We start from the raw sequence: 22,076 nt of genomic DNA on the forward strand, positions 1-22,076 counted from the left end.
GAGCACCCGCCTTCGCCGGGAATCGAACCGCGGACATCTGCGATACGCGCCCAGCGTGCAGACCACCACACCACGAAAGCATGCCAAGAAGGCGGGAGAAATACCTTATATACTCCCCCTTTTAAAGGGCGACTACGGTTTTTACGGGACCCAATCGCCAAATCCTGGGTGAGGAGATTCATCACAACCCTTTTATTTCAGGAGCCACTGTAGAGACATTAGGTAATTTGGAAATGGGAAAGATGAAAAGTGAGCAAAGGCCTTCGCCGGGAATCGAACCGCGGACCTCTGGAATTATTGTAAATGTAGGAAGTACTATTAAAATATTCATGGAAAACCGAATTTCTGATGAAAGTGCACTAGAGTTGGAGCTTCATTGCTTTGGAAGACTTCCGTAGGAACCAGTATATGTAGCGTTCGCCCATGAAACAGCGCCGTAGTCACTATGTATATGGGCGAAGCAGATTTTCACCCATATGGGTACGGACCTTGGGGATACCGGGCAAAGGAGATACTTAGGATTAGAATGAAATTGGACACCCTGCAGAGAGGCTGGATGCTTGCCATTACAATAGCCTTCAGGAACGTTTCGACTGAAGTTGCCTGCGTCCTTACGAGTGTTCCGCCTCTCTCGACTTTATACAAATTATACTACAAAAAGTTTCTATTAGCTAATAAAATTATTATAGATACTATGTACTTTTTGTCATTAGACATTAGGTATTTTTTGAAAGCAGGAAAGAAGAAAATTGAGCAACGTCTTCGCCGGGAATCAAGCCACGGACTTCCGGAATACGCGCCCAGCGTGCAGACCACCACACCACGAAAGCACGCTAAGAAGGCGGGAGAATACCTTATAACCGAAAATGGACAAAAAGTACTCACGAGTAAGGTCTTTCATCAAGAGAATGGGGCTATTATTCACCCAATGACACGATTTGGATTACTTTATGATCTTGATTTTCTTTCTGGTACGAAATAGACGTTTTTACAGATAGTTCTGGAATTGATGGGGGAGTGGGTAGCGCTGTGGTAATTTATTTTTGTGGAATAGGATAGACAATGTGAGAACAAAACTTAAACCAACGAATTCGGTTTATCAAGCAGAACTATATGCATTGGCATAGGCTTTGAATTGGATTAATAAAAAATTAACAGTTCGATGTTTTATAAATATTTATACTGATGCTCTATCTGCGCTTTAGGCACTCGCCCAACCAGATCTTAAAATTCGACTGATTATTGAAATAAAAGACTTGTTTAAAAAAATTGAAAGAAAACGTATTGTTAAATTACACTGGGCGAAAGCGCATAGTGGAATTGTCGGAAATGAAAGAGAGGACACCCTTGCTAAAATGGCGGCACTTGGGATAGGACCGATAATTTTGATATCGAACATTCAAGAAAAAGACCATTGCTGAAATGGAAAACTGGATTTATACAGAATGGAATTTTTTCTGGGAGCCGTCTAATAAGAAAGAAAGAGTTAATGAAAAATATAAAGTTAAACAAGAAGATGAATATTATAAATAATGTTGATATGAATCAGGTACTGACTAATCATTAACTTATTTTAATCAGTTTCATCTACAGAATAATGATAAATGCATAATATATGATAAGTTTGGGGACGCCAGTCACTTCATCGATGAATGTACGCTTACCCGGAGTTCAATAGAGAAATATAGAAAGAATTTTAATGAAGATTTTAAAAGAAACTATTCAAATTTGAAAGACTTTGCAGAGACAATAATGAAGATTATAAATGCTAACAAAAATAGAACTAAAATTCAGCACTGATACTCAGATTTTGAATTTTATATGTTTTTTTCTCATATTTGTTTTCTTCTGACCAGTTCTATTTTTTGATCATACGGCCGGCTTGTGCCCGGGACTGTGCCCTTATAATGATAATGATAATGATAATGAGTAATCTTTTAACTTTTTTTTGGGGGAAGGGGCTAAGACACAGCCTCCATGCAGTTATAGAATACAGATTAATCGCCAAATTCGCGAGTTCTGTTTATATTAAATGATTAATTCTTATTAACCAGCAATTTTTACTGTACAGTTGGTATCCCATTTATACGTAAGTTCTGTGTGTGTTATTATGTTTTATCCCATTTTCATTTGCTTGTTGCAAATAATAATGCATATTGTCGCGTTACCACTTTTAAAGTACCGTTACCTTTATTTTTCTAATTTCCCTCGCTCCGCCAGTAACAGCCCTGAAGACATTCACTCAGGCTGCTTTGAAAAAATTGATAAAGTTGTTGGCAGGTTTTAAATGGCTGATAAACTATTACACAAGAGGATCAACTGCCCTGCTGACGGCGAAAATTCAGACTCGTAACTTCGATTGATTCAAACTCACAAGTTTTGTTATGAGTACATTTATAACGACGCCATCAGGTAGCCCAAATATTACCAAATAAACCTAAGACAGTATTTGATTATGTGAAATCTACAATGCCAGTGAATAGTTACGTGATATCCGTCGTATGTCCAGGATCCAAACTTCATGAGGCAGATCTGTCTGTCGAACGGAAAATACTGCACGTCGATTTGGCAGGAGCTTTTGTAGATGGCGGGAGGATTCCAAACTACTCGTCCAGTGCTGTGGATGATGGCTTTGGTCATAATTGTTACCTCATAATTTCCATCCGCACTGGAAAAGAACCAATCGTAAAATAAATGCAGAATTTCTAAGATGGAGAACAATATGAAATGACCATAGAAGAAACAAACAAATTAAACTAAAAAGTATTTATATCCTGTTTTGTTCATTAGTTTGAAAGATCTGTCAATCTGATTACTGTGTGTCATCATGCCGTGATTGTATCGAAATCACGTGATTATTCTTGTTTGAACATTGCTAACTAAATACGTACATAAATTGTAAGAGGAGAGAGATGCAGATATTATTTGGGTAATGTGAAGGTGGCAGATACCGGTGTATAAACGTTAATGTAAAAATGATAGATAGAAATTTAGATAAGCATATTCATAGCAAGTTATGCATGTAAAACTAGGAAAATGCTACTTAACAAAACGACAATTGTAATTGGGACATAGTAAAGATATGGAAAGGATTAATGTGTTTTTAGTGACATAAAATAATTAAAAATGGGCCAGAGGTTGTGAAGGATATCCTCAGAAGCAGTCAACCAAAACAACAAAGAAAAATATTCATTAACACAGTGGTTGAAGCCATCCGGCCCAACAAACGAACCAATAATTCAAGAAACCAATGTTCAAGAATTATAGATTAATTCAGTAACAGTTAAACTGAAGAATTGAGATTCAGAAAGAGCTTTATGAAGTTTACGCTTCTTATTCTTAATCGCACATTCCTTGTGAAAGATTTTTTTTTCTAATAAAATATGTTATCCTTTTAGATCATCCTACGTATTCGGCTAACTTAACGTCCTGAAACTTCTGGCTGATTTCAGATTGGGTATATAGAATTGCACTGAAGAGAGAAAGGTTTTTTCCCTCATGGGAGTGTGCGCAACAATGTATGAGGCAGATGTTCGAAATCATTAGCCTAAATAACGAAATCTATTAATTCAGTTGCATTAACAAATGCATATGTCATTATCTTTTTTATTTTTTTCATGGGATCCGAAGCTTTTAATATTCGCAGTATAAAACTGTAGACGAATTTGTAAATAAGTATTTATCTTATCATTCCAATAAAGAACATGATAAATTATTTTATCCTTAGTACATTAATTATTATATACATTTTAAATAAACGTTTATTTTATAAAAATCTTCTTTATATATTTTATAGAATTCAGAAACTAGCAGCTTGAGAAGCGCATGTAAATACACTCATGTCCATAAATTAAGGATAATTCGGAGTCACGCGGAAATCTAACTCTAAAATAAATATATCACCTGTAAAATCACTACACACATCTTCAAGAATCATATGCAAATTTCAGGAAGTAACCAGATGACACCGATGGTACGTCACAAAGACGAGAGTGTAAGAGAGTGATATATAAGGAATACAGACAAAGAAATAAAATTGTTCGCAGGCGCTTTATAAGCATTTCAGTGCAATAATTGAATCGTTATGACACAAAGGACGCATTTGGATGATTTTTTACGTGGTAGAATTGAGGCGAAGCACAGCTTCAGACCTGTCTCGTCAACTCTCTTCAGCCACTGGTACGACAATTTCAAGGCAGACCGTGTACAGACGCTTAGGGCAGATTGGTATATATGCTCGTAGACCTGTCAGATGCGTTCCACTTACTGCAACTCACCGTCGCCTGCGGTTAGCCTGGAGTAGAGAGCATGCATTGTGGACACCGCAAGAGTCAGCTTGTGTGATGTTTTCCGACGAGTCCAGGTTTAGCTTGCAGTCTGATTCTCGCCAGACTTTCATATGGAGAGCTCCAGGTACCCGTTACCATCAAGAAAACATCACTGAACGACACTGTTCCGGTGGTGCAGGAGTGCTCGTTTGGGGTGGAATTATTCTGGGTTTCAGAACTGACCTGAATGTTCAAATTGGAACCATGACAAGTTTTCCGACGAGTCCAGGTTTAGCTTGCAGTCTGATTCTCGCCAGACTTTCATATGGAGAGCTCCAGGTACCCGTTACCATCAAGAAAACAACACTGAACGACACTGTTCCGGTGGTGCAGGAGTGCTCGTTTGGGGTGGAATTATTCTGGGTTTCAGAACTGACCTGAATGTTCAAATTGGAACCATGACAAGCCAAATCTATCGGGACATCATCCTGGAACAACATGTACGTTTGTTTCGGGGCGCCATGGGCGTACAGTTTGTGTTTATGGATGACAGCGCCCGTCCTCACTGTGCAAACACCGTAAGCGAATGCCTTCAATCGGAGGATATCACCCGCATGGACTGGCCAGCATTCTCACCGGACTTGAATCCAGTAGAGCACGTGTGGGACATGCTTGGCCGACGAGTTGCAGCCCGTGTACCTCCTCCTACATTTCTACCGAAACTTCGGAGAGCATTGCTTTTTGAGTGGTGTAATATTCCCCAAGATAAGATCGATAATTTGATACTCAGCATGCCTAGGTGTTGTGCGGACTGTATTACATCGTCTGGGAGACATAGAATGTATTAACAATCATACCAACCATGTAATATTGTTTTTTTTTTTTGTAATTTGCTATAGGGAGAAAAAATCGCTATTTTTTTTAATAATATCAAACATATAGCATCTTTTTTCTCTCTTTACCTTTTGTTTAATAAATATGCTTTACAAATAAGTCAAATTTGTTTTCCTTCTAACTCTTCCTTTGCCTGATTTTGCATTATCCTTAATTTATGGACATGAGTGTAAATGTACAGTAAACACTCCCTTAATACGAACTGGCTTAAGGTGAACATTTGGTTAACATGAATAGAGCTTCAGTCCCGGCAGCGATGTATATGATCTTACAAGAAGTTTTTCCGTTAAAGTTGTAAGGTTTTAATTTAAACTAACCAAATTTCTTTCTTTTTTTTTTTTTTTTTTTTCTTTTTCTTTTTTTTTTTTAAGTTACCCTTTCCTGTAAATTCTTATTTCAACTTCCCTTCAGAATGAGCGCGCGGTTCAGCTTTATGCTAATTTGTGTTGGAGCCAAGTTTTGTATTTAAAGTTTTGTGAGAAACTTCTCAAGTGTGAGAGAGCTTTTAATCTCAGACCACTTCGGCTCGGTGGACGTTCGCCAGACTAGTTAGTATTTAAATTCTTACGCCTTAGCGCTATTACTCTAATACTTATTGAAATGATTTAAGTGCGTTAGTACTTAGCTAAGACTTGCTACGCACCATAGATAGGCCAATCTCGCGTTTAAGCTCTGAGAACTGCGACTATTTGAATTTCTACTTAAGCTTTACTTTAAATTGTTTGATTGTTCAGTTTAAACCCAAGCGGGTTCATTATTTTTCTGTTATCACTCCCGAGCTGGGAGTTGCTGTAAATAGTGATTTAAATAAAAGGGTCTTTTACACCCTTCTTACGTTGTAGTTCTTCTAGCACTCACAAGAACACAGCTGCATTCAGCTCACTGTTCGAGATCAGGACCTTGATACTGTCACCATTCTGTTTGCCAAGAGTATGCATAGAACACTTAGTCCTAACACAGGCGCCCGAAGAAAAATAAGAGGATGGCCTGAAAGGCAAGAAGATGAACCTGAGGTACCAACGGTACCTGTACAGAACCCGGAATTACCACCTCTTGCCATAGAAAGATTTAGCTACATTGTGCAAACTATGCGGGCATCCATGAAACCAGCGGCAAGTTTCGACGGCAGGACAGGTGACAGGTGAGAGCAGGTCCGGACACCCGGACGACTTACATAGACTAGTCGGATATCGTCCGGATCCCGCAACTATCTGAATCTACACTCCGAAAAGAATACAAGGGCAAAGTACATGGCCATACAAGGACAAAATATAGATTTTTCTGCGTGCGAAATTAAACATTTTCCTGGCTACATCGCATGCTAACACATTACTACACATACTCGCTACAATATACATTTCATAATATGCATTGCGTTGATCATTGCACTGTACTTAAGGCACATTTACAACTCTATGCTACACTTAATACATTCTTTGCAACATATTACGCTGAACATAATTCTTGACAACATAGATTCTGAACAATGTAATTGTTTAAAACTGACATAACTGGATTATATAGTAAATACTTCGTTATATAAGACAGACTTAAATAAATAACTTGATACAACAGATAAATAAAATAAGAGCTCTTAAATAAAGAGCAAAATTGCACATTACAAACAAATTACACATTTTGCACACAGAAATTCTCTTTGTTTACTTTGTGTTGTACTTATAATATACAAAATACAGATTTAAGAACACAGTACAGTCCATATTACTTTTGATTAAATACCATGTTAAAAGTTAACTGTGGCATAAATTTTGCTGTATTCTTAAAACATACCAAAAATAACTTTGTAATTAAACATTCTACTGGTTACATTGCACCTTAACATACTGCTATATATAAAACACTCAATACATTAAAATTTTTATAATACATATTACATTGAACACTGAACTATATTTAGGACACCTTACAAAACTCATTTCTACATTTAATGCACTGTGTGTAGTGGCTACATATTAAATTGAACATTACTCTTGATTAAATAATATAGGCAGTGGTAGTAACGTTTTGTTATATACAACATAATTCTTAATACAAAAAGCTTATAAAAACACTGTTGGAAGTGCACATTGAGGGAAAAAATACAGATTAAATTAATTGTAGTTAAAAAATTACATGTGCTAGATACATTAAATACCGTATTTACCATGCACTATACATTTTATAATATGCACGTTAACACATTGCTATATATATATCACTCAATACACTAAAATTTACAGAATGCAATAATATTTACATACATATAACTACTATAATAATTACTACTATAATATTTACATTTTGTGCTCTTGAATACATTAAGTTGTAGTACTACAGTTATAATTATTATGCTTCCTGCGGCTTAAAGCATAGCTCTGCATGCTACGAGCACTTACACATTTTACCAAGGTACTATACACAGTGTGCTGTACAATACATTATTCATAATACGCTGCACAATATTCTAATTTATAAAATGCATATGCTTACAATATTGCACCCATGCATTAATATGCTCATTACTAATACTTAAACTATTTACATTTGGATAATATTAAATCATATTTACATTTGTTTTTCGTGTTCACAGCCTAATGTTACTCTGCGTACTGACTCAAGATGGGCTTCTTGCAGAAGCCACTGGATACCAGTGTGCATTGATGCTTTGAATCTCTGCGAAATTTAAGTCTGCTATTGTGGGCTGTATAATTCTAGTCCTAGTGCTTCAAGTTTGTTCATAATGCTTTTGAGCTTCTTGAGATAGACCGGCTGCTTAATGAAGAAGCGTTTATAAGCAATGTCAGTATCAGGTAGCCACATGTGCCATTCTTCCGTAAGAGGGCAAGATGTAACGTAATGATCAGGTGTACCTACTTCATTACAGACACAATGATCAGTTGTTGATATTCCCCTTTGATAGAAATATTGGGGAAATGGTCCGTGGCCTGTAACGAAACGGGAAAGAAAAGGGGCTGAGATGACTCGATCTTGGGAAACTCTATCGACAAAGTCATGGGTTCTACGGCCTTGCGATATAGAGTCTTATTCCTCTTGCCATTGTTGCTGCGATTTAATGCGACAGACTCGCTTCAGATAAGATTTGGAAAGCGGGATCTGGACATCTTGCGCACCGATATTCTTTGCAGCTTCCTTTGCAAGAGTGTCTGCATCCGCATTGCATCTGTGGCCAGCGTGTGCTTTAATCCATAAAATCTGGATGTTGCAGTCATGCGCATTTTTTTTTGAGCAGGCATTGTACATCTGCTATGATCGGTGATGGATGGAATGGATCACGAAGAGCAAAGATTGCCGACTGGCTATCTGAGAAAATGCAAACTTCTCGGTCAACAAACTTCACAGCTGCTGTTATAGCCTGGCGCAATGCTACTGCTTGAGCTTGGAATACCGATCTATTAAGTCCAATGTATCCTTTCCAAGTTTCTAAGACTTTATCATCATAATGAGAAATAAAACCGCAGCCTGCCTCTTCGTTGATTTTTGAGCCATCAGTGAATATGCTGATGGTATTTGCACCGCCTGTGTCTCTTACCCGTAAATTCTGAAACATAGAGGTATGGGCACAAATGCCCAACCCATAACTAGCGGGATGAACTTTGAGCTGAGAATTTTTGTTCTCAAAGTCTGATGGTACAAATGTAGTTCCCGTAAATGAGGCTCACTCCCTAAGAAGCATGACAGTAGAGACAGTTGCCTCTTGTAGTGCGGCTATTGGCAGAGGTGTAAGTCCAGCTAGAACCGCTGCCGCTGCTGTAGCCGTTGTCCTGTATGTTTTCGTGATAGCAAGGACGAAAGGTCGTTGAATGCTATTAAGTAAATTCAATTTCCTCGCAGTCATGGGTAGGGCCCAAATAGCTGCCCCATACAAAACTATTTTTTCTACTACCGTCTTGTAAATAGTCTTGAGGAAGTGGGGTCGTAATCCCCAATCTTGCCCTGCATATTTTTAATTCTAGTTGCTATTCTTGTGGCTTTGACCCTTTGGGCTTGCAAGTGAGGAATCCAAGTGAGGTTTTCATCCAAGATGAGGCCAAGGAGTTTTAGCTCCTTGACCCTCTTGACTGTCACTCCTCTTAGTTTGATGCACGGGTTTCTTATGATGGTTTGTTTAGGCTTGTGAAATATAATGTATTTAGATTTATCCTGTGATATTTTAAAGTGTTTTTCAGTGCAAGGTTGTCAAAGAGCGAGATAACCTCGTTGCAGTTTTTCTCCAATTCGTCCCTGCTATGGCCTCGAACGATGAAAATGGCATCATCTGCAAAGGCTTGCGACTGCAAAGGCAAATCTTTGTATGCGACGGCCAACGAGCATTCGGTATGGAGTTAAAAGTGACATTCCAGAGATCTGGTCCAGCGCATGACCCCTGTGGACAGCCTCGTATTTGCTTTTTCTTCACTATGCCGCCATTATAGACTACGGTAAAAGTGCGGTCGCTGAGATAGCTGTTAATTACTTGTAAAAGATTACTAGGCACGCTTGCCGCATGTAAAGCTTCAATGATGGCTGGCCACCACAGGGAGCCAAACGCACTCTGTAAGTCAAGGCTGAGGACGGCCGCATGATAGTTATCTTCTTTGATCTTTTGAACTTCATCTTTAACAATGTCAAGAGCTTTAAGAATGGAACGGTTCTCCCTGAAGCCAAACTGCGCCTCTTAGATGTGGCAAGACAAAGTTAAATGATGCTTGATCCTGAATATTGTCAGCTTTTCATAAATTTTGCCTAAAGCCGAAAGAAGACAGATGGGGCGAAAGGAAGAAGGATCTTCTTTGTCTCTTCCGGATTTCTGAAATAGAACCACTTGCCCGATCTTAAATGACTTAGGAAAATATTGCAGAGAGAGGAGCGAGCTTATTGAAGTAGGTGACAAGAAATTTCGGATTCGCTTTGTGCACCGCTCTAATGATATCGTAATCTAAAGAATCGGGACCTGGAGCTTTCTTCTTCGGCAGATTTCGCATAATTGCATTTATTTCTGAATCGGTATAAGGTACATCATTTGGAGTGCCTGATATAAGTGAGAACGCCGGATGAAATTGCAAGTCTGATGTGTCATCCTCATCTGAGGGAAAAACCGCATCTAGGATTCTTCTTATGGTTGCTTCCTTAATACCGGACTCTCCATAGGCATGACCATGAAAGGTGTGATGTAGAGTCGGTTTAAAAACTTTTTCGCTGGCTATTTGGTGCAGAATCCCATAGGTGCCTCTATGATCAGTGCGAAAGTTTTTCCAGCTTTCAAGTTTGGCCTGTAATATGGCCTTTTTATACTTGGCCTGCGCTTTATTATATTCTATGGATAGTAATTGCCTAGCTTCCTGATCTCTTTCTGCTTTCATGCGCCTGCGCATAGCTCTGGTACGGCTACGCTGTGTTCTGAGGTCCCTGGTCCACCAGTTTGCAGCGTGTAGCATTTTGGGGGTTTTCAGCGCAAAGGTGCTGTCACAGATAATATGGAGGTCACTGATCAAATTATTGGTCAATTCTTCCGCATCTTTGACTGTTAGGGTGTTTGGCAGCTCCATTAATAATATATTTAGGATTGGACGTGTTTTCCTAGAAAATTGAGTAGTTTTACTTCTGGTAAGCTTACAGCGCTTCATTACTAGCCTTTCATGCTGTTGGTTTATACTGTAGGTAATGTACCTATGATGAGTTGGTAATGGAATCCTCAACTGTCCAATTTTTTATCTTTGGGGTCAGGGCTGCAGATGAGAGAGTTAAATCTGGCCACCCTTTGCCATTAACGGTTTCAAATGTAGGCAGGCATTTATGCTCATTATGAATGGATAGATCATTATTTGCCACAACGTCTTCTACTGCACGTCCTCTCAGATCCGTATGTGGATATCCCCAGGTTTCAGAAAGCGCATTAAAGTCCCCCGCAAGAAGGTGCTGTTCTTTGGGGTAATCAACCAGAATTCTTTGTTGTAGATCTAGTGATTCAGAAATGTCTGCCGTGGGAAGGATGTAGATGTTAGTAACTAGTATTCTAAGATTTTTTTACCTCAGTCGCCATTGTTACTGCATCTCTGGTAGCTTTGATGATAGTGGGTGCCCATTTTTGATTACAGAAAATAATAGCTACCCTTGGGCCTTTTCCATCATGTGACTGGATGATGGTTCACATTAGAGGGAGGCCAGCTACATTGTTTGCTTCCAGGTACGGCTCCGGAGCAAGAATAAAGTCTACTTCCGCTTCTATCGCTTGTTGCACCAGCTGGGCCGTTGCGGCCCTGGCTCTTTGTAAATTTATCTGGAGTATCTTAATCTCATCATGCTCGAAGATGTTTGTATTTATTGGCATAAAAGGGAAATTGCTTTCGTGAGTTATGGAAGATGTGGGTTCCTGAGATATACGTTCAAGATTCTTATCTGATGCACTGTTGCCTGAGTACGTGTCAGTCTTCTGGATTGCCAAGGAATTGAGCTCTGTGACAACTGTTCGTTTCCCCGTTACTGCCTTAGTACTCTGTAATACTGCGGACGTAACGAATGCTCCTCTGGAATTCAGGGCAGTTTGAATGATATGCTGGGTGCCTGCAGTCGTGATGAGTGCCGTATTTCTGATTGGCCTCTCCACAGTTGATACATTCTGCACTATTGGCCATGCACTCTCTTGTTGCATGATTTCCCCCGCAGTATCCTCAGTAATTTCTTTTACTCTGGCAGACTTCTTGGGCGTGGCCGTATAGCTGGCATCTGAAACACCGCACGATAAAGAGGTATTCTTTAATACCATGCGTTGTCCATCCCATGTGTATTTTTTGTACTCTAAATGCTGCTGCGAAGTTGACGCAGTCACATTCAATGACCCACTTGACTCTGCCATTCCTCCTTTCCTTGAGACGGAAAAGGGGCTTATAGGAGCTTTTCGGCATTCTTGTAATTGCACAGAGTTCATCAATGATTTTTTCTGGCTTAATGCATTCCGCGACATCATGGATGACGCAGCGTGGTTTCCGCCTTGCTGGTTTCTTGATGTCAGCTGAAACTTTGGCTTGCTGAAGTCGCTCGCTTATTCACAAAGCCTACAGACCGTTTCTTCTGCTGTTTGCTCAGATTGGTTAAAAGAGGTAGGGTTACAGAATCTAGTGCTTGGCGACTTTTGGTTCATCGCCTTTACAATTTGTATCTGAGCGTCGTGTACCAAAAAGTGAGAATAACTCACCGGAGAAACCGCAGCCCAGTGGTAACGAGCGCGAGAATAATTATCAGACTTATAGGTTGCCGGTTCTATCCCCGCTCGTAACTTTCATAAACTCTGCTTTATACGGATTTATTTTTATTTTAACTTTATTGAATGACTTTGTCATTATTTGTCTTTTCGCCTTCGGGTACGGTGTTAAAAATTAAACGCCTTTATTTTCTCTATTTTTGTTAATGTTAATTTTTCTTATTTTTATTTACTGGTTTGTACTCTTTGTAGTAGGTACCAGTAAGCAAGATTACGATCCAAGATCCCGAAAAGCGTTTCAATAGATATAATAATGGAATAAAATATAATTTTAGTTATACTTACTCGTAAAAAGAATAGGTATCCGACACCCTTAAATGTTTACTGAATGTTTTCATTAGGTTAATTTTTTAATATTCCTTTATTTGTATAAATTAATGCGCTATGAACATTTACACAATAGACTCTTCCTAAGTGAAATAACGAAAAATTGCATATGCTGTCTCGATATAAAAACCTTTTCTTGTAAAACAATTACGTACTTTTAAAAGTTTAAATTCAAATACAAATAAACTATTAATAAGATCAGTAGGTTATTTAAGATATATTCTCCACAATTTCTCTAAGCTTTCATTCATAAACTAAAAAAAATATTGAATGAAATAAACGCTGTTTCCGTTTGTTTGCTGTTAATTACCACTCCTACAGGGCGATAACTCGCCATTCCAAATATGACCGCCAAGCAGATGTTTTCTCCAATGAGAGCAGCCCGTAGCGAAATTGTCTGTAGGCTTTGTGAATATGCAAGTTACTCTTCAAGTCTGAGAACATCTTCCGCTGTTTTGCAGTGTACCTCTATTCCGCCCCTTCTAGCGGATGTAATTTTATCCACTGCCACACCTAGCTGCGCTATTGGAACCTTTGAATTAAGTTGGTTTCTTAACTCTTCTGCAGAGATTTCACCACGAGGCTGAATGACTAAACTTGGTTTCTTTGGTCGCCGTAATACGTCCGCAAAGGATTCGGGCATGTGCTCTGGTGGCAGATTGTTTGTGGTAGCTGTTCCAGACGTCGGATAAAGTACAAAATCTGTATTTACAGCTGCTTCAACTGATGGTGGCGGTGTTCTATATGCGGGGCCTTGCAAAGCGAGAGTCTGAAGAGCAGCAAGAGCCTTAACTATATGCTCACGATCTTCCGTTGGTAGAAGAAACTTATTCCTCTTTTTTGATGTTACAATATTTGTGCACTCTTTAAAGATTAAATGCACTTTCTCCTCGTGGGTGGTTGAATTTGACGAAATAAGTGTTGCCAAGACTAAGCATCTTTCAGATTTTGCAGTGCGTGTATCTTTCATTTTTCATCAGATAAAACTAGCTGATCAGTAGGTGAGTCAGTACGCACAACTGCAGTGTGTAAGATGAAAATGGTTGAAAATTATAATAATAGAGTTAAATAACTGCAGAGCTAAGATTTCTGAGCTGCAAGAATTATTCCAAAGTCTTAAAATAGATTAGCTAAAAGGGGCCAAGATTAAGAGGGGTCAGAGAAAAGGTGTTACTAAAAGAAAGTTTGTTTGGAGGCCCTACATCAATTAAAAGAGAAGAACAGGATAATTTAAACCACGGTAAATATAAGGGTGAAAAGAAGGGGAGTCTGAGAGAGTTGAGTGTAATGTCAGAGGAAAGTTTAAATTGAAGGAAGGGAAAGGGAGTTTGTTGGAAGGCTTATAGTTCGAAAGAAAGAGACTAGCGGGAAAAAAAAATTAAAAAGGGGTTAGCTGACGGAGGTTATTTGGAGTCGAGAGTGGGGTCAGATGAAAGATATTATAAGGCGATAGATGGAGGTTTTTAGATTGCTATAGGTTAATAATAAGAGGAGATATGAGAGAAATAAAAATGAATTATAAGGTGGTGCAAAATACGAGGTGTTTGAAGGAGATGGGATGAGTGAAAAAAAAAAGGGAAAATTAAATAAAATTGGATGGAGTTTATTAACAAATTCTAGATTGATATAAAGACAAGCTATCAGAAAAATAAATTGTATTAAAGACTGTCAAAAGTGACTAAAAGGGGGGATCAGAGGCTTGAAATAGTGTTAATAATAAGTTCGCCACACCTAGCGAACGGACAGAAAAAACTAATAGGAAACTAATAGTCCGTAGACAGAAAAGACTAATAGTTTTTTCTGTCTACGGACAGAAAAAACTAATAGGAAGTCTGAAAAATGTGGTTAGTTGGCGCCGAAACTGATAGAGAGAATTAAGAAATTAAGTGAAAATAAATCTAATGAAAACAAATTAAAATGCTTAAAGCGCAGAAACAATTAGTGACGAGACGCTGAAGTTTAATAGAATAGAAGATGAAGAGGATCAATTAAGGTGCTTGCGTATAGTTTAGTGTTTGGAGACTTTTTTTTAAGATTTGTAATATATATAATAAAAAATAATGAAAATAAAATAAATATGAAGAATATAAAAAAGTAAAATATTAAAAAACTTTAAAAATAATTAAGATGGCAGGACAGCCGTAATTAATTTCCTGGAAAAACTGAATGCACATTTCATGTTATATCCAGTCCACGAGTTTCAGAAAGTCACGCTTGCCACAAGCGCTTTGAAGGGCCAAGCGCTAAATTTGTTTGAATATATTGGAAAGAGTCTTTTGGGTGAACCAGGAAGCCCCACCTATACGTATGAAAATTTTAAAAGTTCTTTCGGATAGCATTTCCGGTCGTACGAGATCGAGCCAGACTAGAGGAAGCATTTTAGCAGATATAAAGTAAAAATCGAAGATTTGTCAAATTTTATTTTAAGAAAGATTCAAGTTTTCAAGCATTTGTATGGAAGTCGCCCGGATCCTGAAATCATTCAAGTTATAATCCCTAGACTACTGCCCCAAGTTCAAGATTTTATCGAGCTCAGAAACCCAACGACTGTATAAATTATTCGAACTCGCCGTGCAGTTGGAAAGTCAAATAGCTGCAGACAACGAAAGACGTCTCCAATTTGAGCTAAGAAGTCAGTGAAATACGCCAAGACAGCAGCAGAAGCAACAACAGAACTACGAGAACAAGGCGAAGCAATGGCCGAAGAAAGATGGATCCCCCAAGACGACCGGTGAACGGAGAAAATTTCATCGTAAAGCAGGGAAAACTCAGAATTTGGGCAAATTAAGAAGGATTCGGCTAAGCAAGATTTAAAGTAAGGGGGATTTCTTTAAGGAAGTGGAGAAATCCGAACTCCTGAAAAATCCTTCCGCGATTTATTTAAACACCGTAGTCGTTAAAAATTTAACTTTACCGAAGATTTAAGTTTTAATAAATAATATACCGGCGACGGCCCTTTTGGATACGGGTGCGCAAAACAGCTTCATTTCTGAAAATTTTTTCAAGAAATACTTCCGTCGTTATAGGATTTTTTGTGTAAAAGACACGAATATTATAGCGGCCCAAGAAGAGAAGTGTAAATGTCTAGGAAAAGTATCACTTTTTGTGCGTATCAACGACGAGCAGGTAAAAATTTTATTCTATATTGTGCAAAACCTGCAAACATGTGTTATCCTTGGTGTGGACTTTTTAAGATTGGCAGAAGCCACAATTGACTTTCAGGGAGCCGAGCTAACAGCCACGATGCAACCAGTTAACAAGAAGGACGATGAGCCCCCGGAGCTTGATCTACAGCATTTGCCGGCAGAAGAAAAAGAAAAACTGCAGGCTTTGGATCCGGGGAGACCGACTTCCACGGAGGATTTACCTCAGCGGCAACAACCAGAACCGGCAACAATTGCAACGAGGGGTCAAAAACAAAAAACCCCTTGTCAACAAAGTAGAAGAAATAAGAGGACGAAAGTCGCCGTGGACCAAGGAATAAAGAGGAAGAGCGAAGGGAATAGGACTTCGAGCAGAAATAAGACCAAAGAAGAATGAACAAGGCCAAGCTAAGGCAGTAAAGAGGGGAGCGGAAATGTCAGAAAGGAGCCTGAAAACCAAGCAGCCCCGGTTGCAGCCTGGTAATCCAGTTCCTGAATACAGCAGGAGGCCGGAGCAACGACGAACAAAGTTCCAGGAGCAAAGGAGAAACCCACCGAGGTGTCCAGGGAGGACATCGACTAAACGCCCAGCAGAGCAGCCGAGAGGCGGGAGTAAATGTCCCAGACTGGAGCCTAGCTGTGTTAAACGGTTAGACCAATGGTGGCTGCCCAGGTCAAGGAGGAAGTTAAATCAAGCGGAGCTCTTCGCAACCTTCAACGACTAGGTAAAGAAACGAATGGACGACTACAACAAGAGATAAGTAGCATTTCTCATGCTAACGTTTAGTTAATTTTCAGGTATTAATGCAAGTTGCAGAATCTCTTTTTACCTCAAGCGAGGTTGACTTTTACGCCAAGTGGGCGATAAACGATTACTTATCTTGAAAGTTGTTTTGGTTTAAATTATATATATATATATATATATTTTTTGCAAAGATTTAAAATTACTTAATATTTCTCAGATAGACTGTGAAGTATTGCTAAGATATTAGTTTTGTAAAAGCAATGAATTGTTGTGAAAATGTTAGCTAAATGTTTTTGTATTATAATGCCTTGTCGAAAGACTTGTAAATTTTTTTAATTAAAAGTCGGTAGAAGTAAAACACAATTTAGTCTAGACTATTGTCTCAGTAGAATGCGATGTTAAGAAAAGAACTTTGGAAAGAATAGGTAAGCACTTGCTGTAAACTTAGAAATTTAACGCATTTATTGTATCTTGAGATTTTTATGAAATTCTTAAAAGTTTTATGAAATGTTGTAATAAAACAGATTTATTGTATCAATGCACGTTAGGTGCAAAGTTAATTTTGGAATGAAGCAAATTTTATGTAAACTAGGAATGATATGCATGAAAAAATGTGCGCTAAAAGCAATAGTATGCAAGTTAATAGTAGGCTCTCCACCAAATACACATAAAGTGCTAGACTTGAAGCTAGTTAGAACCTCAGGTTTAGCTGTCTTTAGGGCGTCTTCTGAAGTCTTGGTATGTCAAATTCTAACTAATGTTAAGTCGAACACAACCGGACAAAAACACTCGCAATTGCGGTTCGCTCTTTATCCAACACCGGTGGAGAGCATTGAAAAAATTTAAATTTTTGCTTGAATGATTATGTGTGTGAAGTTACAGGATAGGAAAACAAGTCTTTGTTACGTAGCCCTTATTGTTATTATGTTTTACTAACGTATCTTTCCTTCCAGATGTTGCTGGAAGGGGTGTGCGAAAGAGATAAACTCAAAACAGATCAAGACGTATGTAAAGTCCAGTTCATTCGTCTGTAAATTGTAGGAAATTCTATTTTCTGTAAAAGATTGGCCTAGGTTAGGAGAAGTTAAGTTTTACTTTAGAATCGCAAAGTTTCAATCAGGTCCGTTTGGACCAGTATAGTTCAACATTTGCCAATTCTGACTGGAATTATGTAAGGTTTTAATTTAAACTAACCAAATTTCTTTTTAAGTTACCCTTTCCTGTAAACTCTTATTTCAACTTCCCTTCAGAATGAGAGCGCGGTTCAGCTTTATGCTAATTTGTGTTGGAGCCAAGTTTTGTATTTAAAGGTTTCTGAGAAACTTCTCAAGTGTGAGAGAGCTTTTAATCTCAGACCACTTCGGCTCGGTGGACGTTCGCCAGACTAGTTAGTATTTAAATTCTTACGCCTTAGCGCTATTACTCTAATACTTATTGAAATGATTTAAGTGCGTTAGTACTTAGCTGAGACTTGCTACGCACCATAGATAGGCCAATCTCGCGTTTAAGCTCTGAGAACTGCGACTATTTGAATTTCTACTTAAGCTTTACTTTAAATTGTTTGATTGTTCAGTTTAAACCCAAGCGGGTTCATTATTTTTCTGTTATCACTCCCGAGCTGGGAGTTGCTGTAAATAGTGATTTAAATAAAAGGGTCTTTTACACCCTTCTTACGTTGTAGTTCTTCTAGCACTCACAAGAACACAGCTGCATTCAGCTCACTGTTCGAGATCAGGACCTTGATACTGTCACCATTTTGTTTGCCAAGAGTATGCATAGAACACTTAGTCCTGACAAAGTGAATTTCGGCTAACACGAATGAGGAACTGTTTTTCAGTCCGTTGCGTCATTAGATTTTTTTTTCATTTAACACGAACTTTCAAAGTCCAGTAGATGGCTCTCTGGTAGCTTTCAGGGCGCAACAACTAAAGTTAAGTTGCAAGCAGTAAGAGAGTGAGTGCCGTCCAACCGGGATAGTATGAGTGACTCTAACTGCCGTACCGAAGGTCAAAGTCCTGAGAAGGAATGTATAACGTCTGTAAAAGCAAGCAGGGATATTGCAATTGTATAGTGTCTGTGCTGCATGAGGGCACTCAAAATATGCGGCGAGCCGAAAGACGTCTCGAAAGACTACTGGTAGAGAACGATGGGTGGGGGACTTTCGGACCGCCCCCGAGGTGCTCTTCTGGTTAAAACCGGGGGGGGGCGAAGCTGATCAAAGTCGTACTGTCCCCTGTATGGTGCCCAAACCTTTGCCAACGACAGGCGCTATTTTGCTTCCTGGTCGCGGAGAATTTCGTGGGCTTGTTCTGACGTCAGACAAACGAGATTAATCACAACCAAGAGAATGAGTCATTACCAAAAGGAAGCAGACAGGCATAGATCTATCTGAAAAATAAATAAATTCCTAGAAGAAGTATATTATCATGTATCGAAGGGTACAATTGCCTAAAAGCATGGAACTGCAACTATAGCTTATACTCAATACTCAAAGACCATAAAAAGATTTATAATGTTGCTGCATTTCTTAGTTCCAACTACTTAGTTTCGATACATACTTTCTGTTGATTACAAGTGGTGGTAATTTGTGAGCAGGAAGTGCGTGCATCTGTTTTAATTTAGTTTAAATAAAGAGGTTATTTAAAAACTTTCTTCTGCAGTATTTATTCTTTAAGACATTACGAGAATTCGCTACTTCGTCTTCTTTGTAGAGTCAATGTTGTATGCTCCCTAAAAGAACATGTAGACTCCACAACTGATAACTCGATATGTTATGTTGTTCCAATTTCAGCCAAACGACTAAACACAAGAAATTAATAACGCATAGAGACAAATCAATCTTTTCTTACATGGGAAGATGTAGGATGCTTTGGCATAACAAAACAATCCATCCAAGAATACCAGTTTTGAAAGTAAATGTACTGATTTACATCCACTGAGAATTATTTAGCTAAAACTAAAAATGCTATCTCTAAACATAAAGACATTAAATTGTAAACACGATGAATCTGGTGCATTATATCATATTTCAGTAATGTTTTAAAATAAAATTTTGAGTACTCAAAGAATGAAAAATATGTACTACAGTCAAATAAGGAGTAGGCACAAAGGACCCTTTGTCAATAATTTCCTTTATGTGCATTCAAAATAAAGTGAATAAGAGACTTCGTAGATGCAATGGAGCTTTTTTTTTTCAAGAATAAAAGAGTCGTCGTTTTTTTACAACAAATATTTTTTATACTGTCGGAACTTTTCCGACTTTTTTCAATGCATAGCAAAATTTATGTATAAATTCCATATCTATTTGCTCAGTACGAATTTCAAAAATATTATGTTGTCGACTGGACTTCAAGAGATATATGGAGTTTTTTTGTAATGTAGTATAGGACATTAAGGTATTATATTCAATAACATTATGAAATAGTGTTCTCGATTTGCTATTTTAATTCTAATATCTTTTGTTGTTAATAAAGAATGCCGAAATCTCTTAGCTGTTAACTCTGAAAGTACTAAAGAATTTCTTAAGAAAGCATTAAATTAACAAAGGCAGAATATATCAAAACAGCAATACAACAAAAAAAATATTTATAAAGTCTATTCTTTTATTACCACTTAACTTCCGTTTCATTTGAAAACAGCAACCAGTCAAATAATATGTTTAGAGCATTTAGTGCGAACAAGTCACACTGCGAATATCAAATTTATATTCGCTCAGACGAGAAGATTACTCATATGTAAGTTATGAGCAAATTAGTTAAATACGGATGGTTCATAACTAGAGTGTATGCTGCTACAGGTCAAGGATATTTTTGCTATTGATTCTGCGAGAGTTAGAGGCCAGAACATTCAGTTACTAAACAGGTTTGTTCATGAGTAGTGTTCCTTCAAAGAGCTTTATGCTATATCTACCGGAAAACCTAGTCGCTTGTGTAAAGTAATCCACATATTTTTTCGTGCCATTCGTTGATGTAGTTATCGAAATCAAGCTGATCTATTTGTAACTTTAGTTTCACTAGAGTTGGAACTTTATTTTGCGCATTATATTTTGGCTAATATTATTTATATTTGTGTAAAAGTTTACTTTTTTATCTCACGGTAAATCTGATAACTTACTGATATTCTTAAGACAATCGTTGGACTTTTAAATTATATATATAGAAATATCAGTAAAAATCTATAAAAGAGATACAAAAATCAGCAGATATAATCTCTAGACCCTTTTATATACATCGAAACGATCGGAATCCGGATATTGGTATACGTAACTTATCGAACAAAAGCAATTTAACAGTATTGAGCAGGAAGACCAGGATAAAATCCCAGTTCCATTGCTCTACTCGACTAAAGTACTACCTTTATTATGTGAAAGAGAAAACTCCAACGTATGAGACTGAACACCTTTTGCCACTAAGAAGTACAGTATGAATGGGAAAGAGATACTCGACCAAATTATGAATTTATAACCCAACTCCAACAAATTCCATTACCATAATTCTCACTATCATTCTATATACTTAAGCAAAGATTATCAGAAGCTGACCTCTGAGCTTAACAGCAACCTAACTGTTTGGAGAGAGAAAGCCTCGATTCGGATTTCAGGTAGTGCTAAAAACCTTTCAAATTCAGTTCAGAAATGTAAAATACTTTTAGTTTAGCTAATTATAGTAAGTAATCATAGCATTCTTCCTTTATGTGCTTTTTCTGGTGAGATGCTGTGATCTAATAAATCCAATTTAGTCCTTGTATTATTTTAACACAAGCATCAAATTCTACTGTATTATTTTATTTTAGACATTAATCTGTATTTTTAAGTTTAAAACAGTTTCTAAAAATGATACTTCTTCGACTATAAACGTATGCTTAGAACTAGACCGGTATTTAGAAACAAAATTTTTACATTTGGTTTAAACTTAAACAGCAAACTCTCTTTTATTATCTTATCTTAAACAACTCTATTTCTTTCTCCACGTTTAAAGAAATTCCTAGAAAGGATATTTTTCAGTTGTTTCTGGACATGGATTTTAAAAGAAGAGAAACGAAAAAAGATCAAAAGAACGGAGGAAAGAACTCCACAGAAACATATTCCTCATATATTGCCTTTTATCTCCGCATGAACCCACTGGGAATGGAACCACAAACAGTGGAAGATTTCAAACGAATGGCCTTGGGATAAGACAAAACTTAATTCTTTCCTAAAACCTGGAAAACCTTCTTTGGCTTTTTTTATGGCATCGAAGAATGAAGCCGTATGTGAGGATCGTTCAATTTTTTTCCTTTTTCACCATTTCATTTTCATTCCTATTTCTTATTTTGTTCCATCTAATGAAACAAGGACGGAGGAGATTTAAAACTCGGATGCTGTCATTAAAATGAAACGAGTTTCAAATTCTCAGTTTAAGTTTTCGAGGAATTCGAAAAGAAGATTTTTACTGAGCTCTTTG

The 22,076-nt window shown here is 37.7% G+C and overlaps 1 protein-coding gene across 1 annotated transcript in view; it reads right to left on the bottom strand.

The window, feature by feature from the left end:
• Positions 1-22,076, bottom strand: part of LOC146997729 (acetylcholine receptor subunit alpha-like 1) — a 562,185-nt gene that overhangs the window by 178,071 nt on the left and 362,038 nt on the right. Inside the window, exon 4 of the mRNA XM_085815630.1 lies at positions 2,488-2,668. Within this exon, the coding sequence (XP_085671756.1) occupies positions 2,488-2,668 (181 nt within the window). The remainder of the gene's footprint in view (positions 1-2,487; positions 2,669-22,076) is intronic.

Source organism: Stegodyphus dumicola, chromosome 4 (genome assembly GCF_044657685.1).
Source record: "Stegodyphus dumicola isolate Sdum_Otavi_A_Nest chromosome 4, ASM4465768v1".
Lineage (NCBI taxonomy): Eukaryota > Metazoa > Arthropoda > Arachnida > Araneae > Eresidae > Stegodyphus > Stegodyphus dumicola.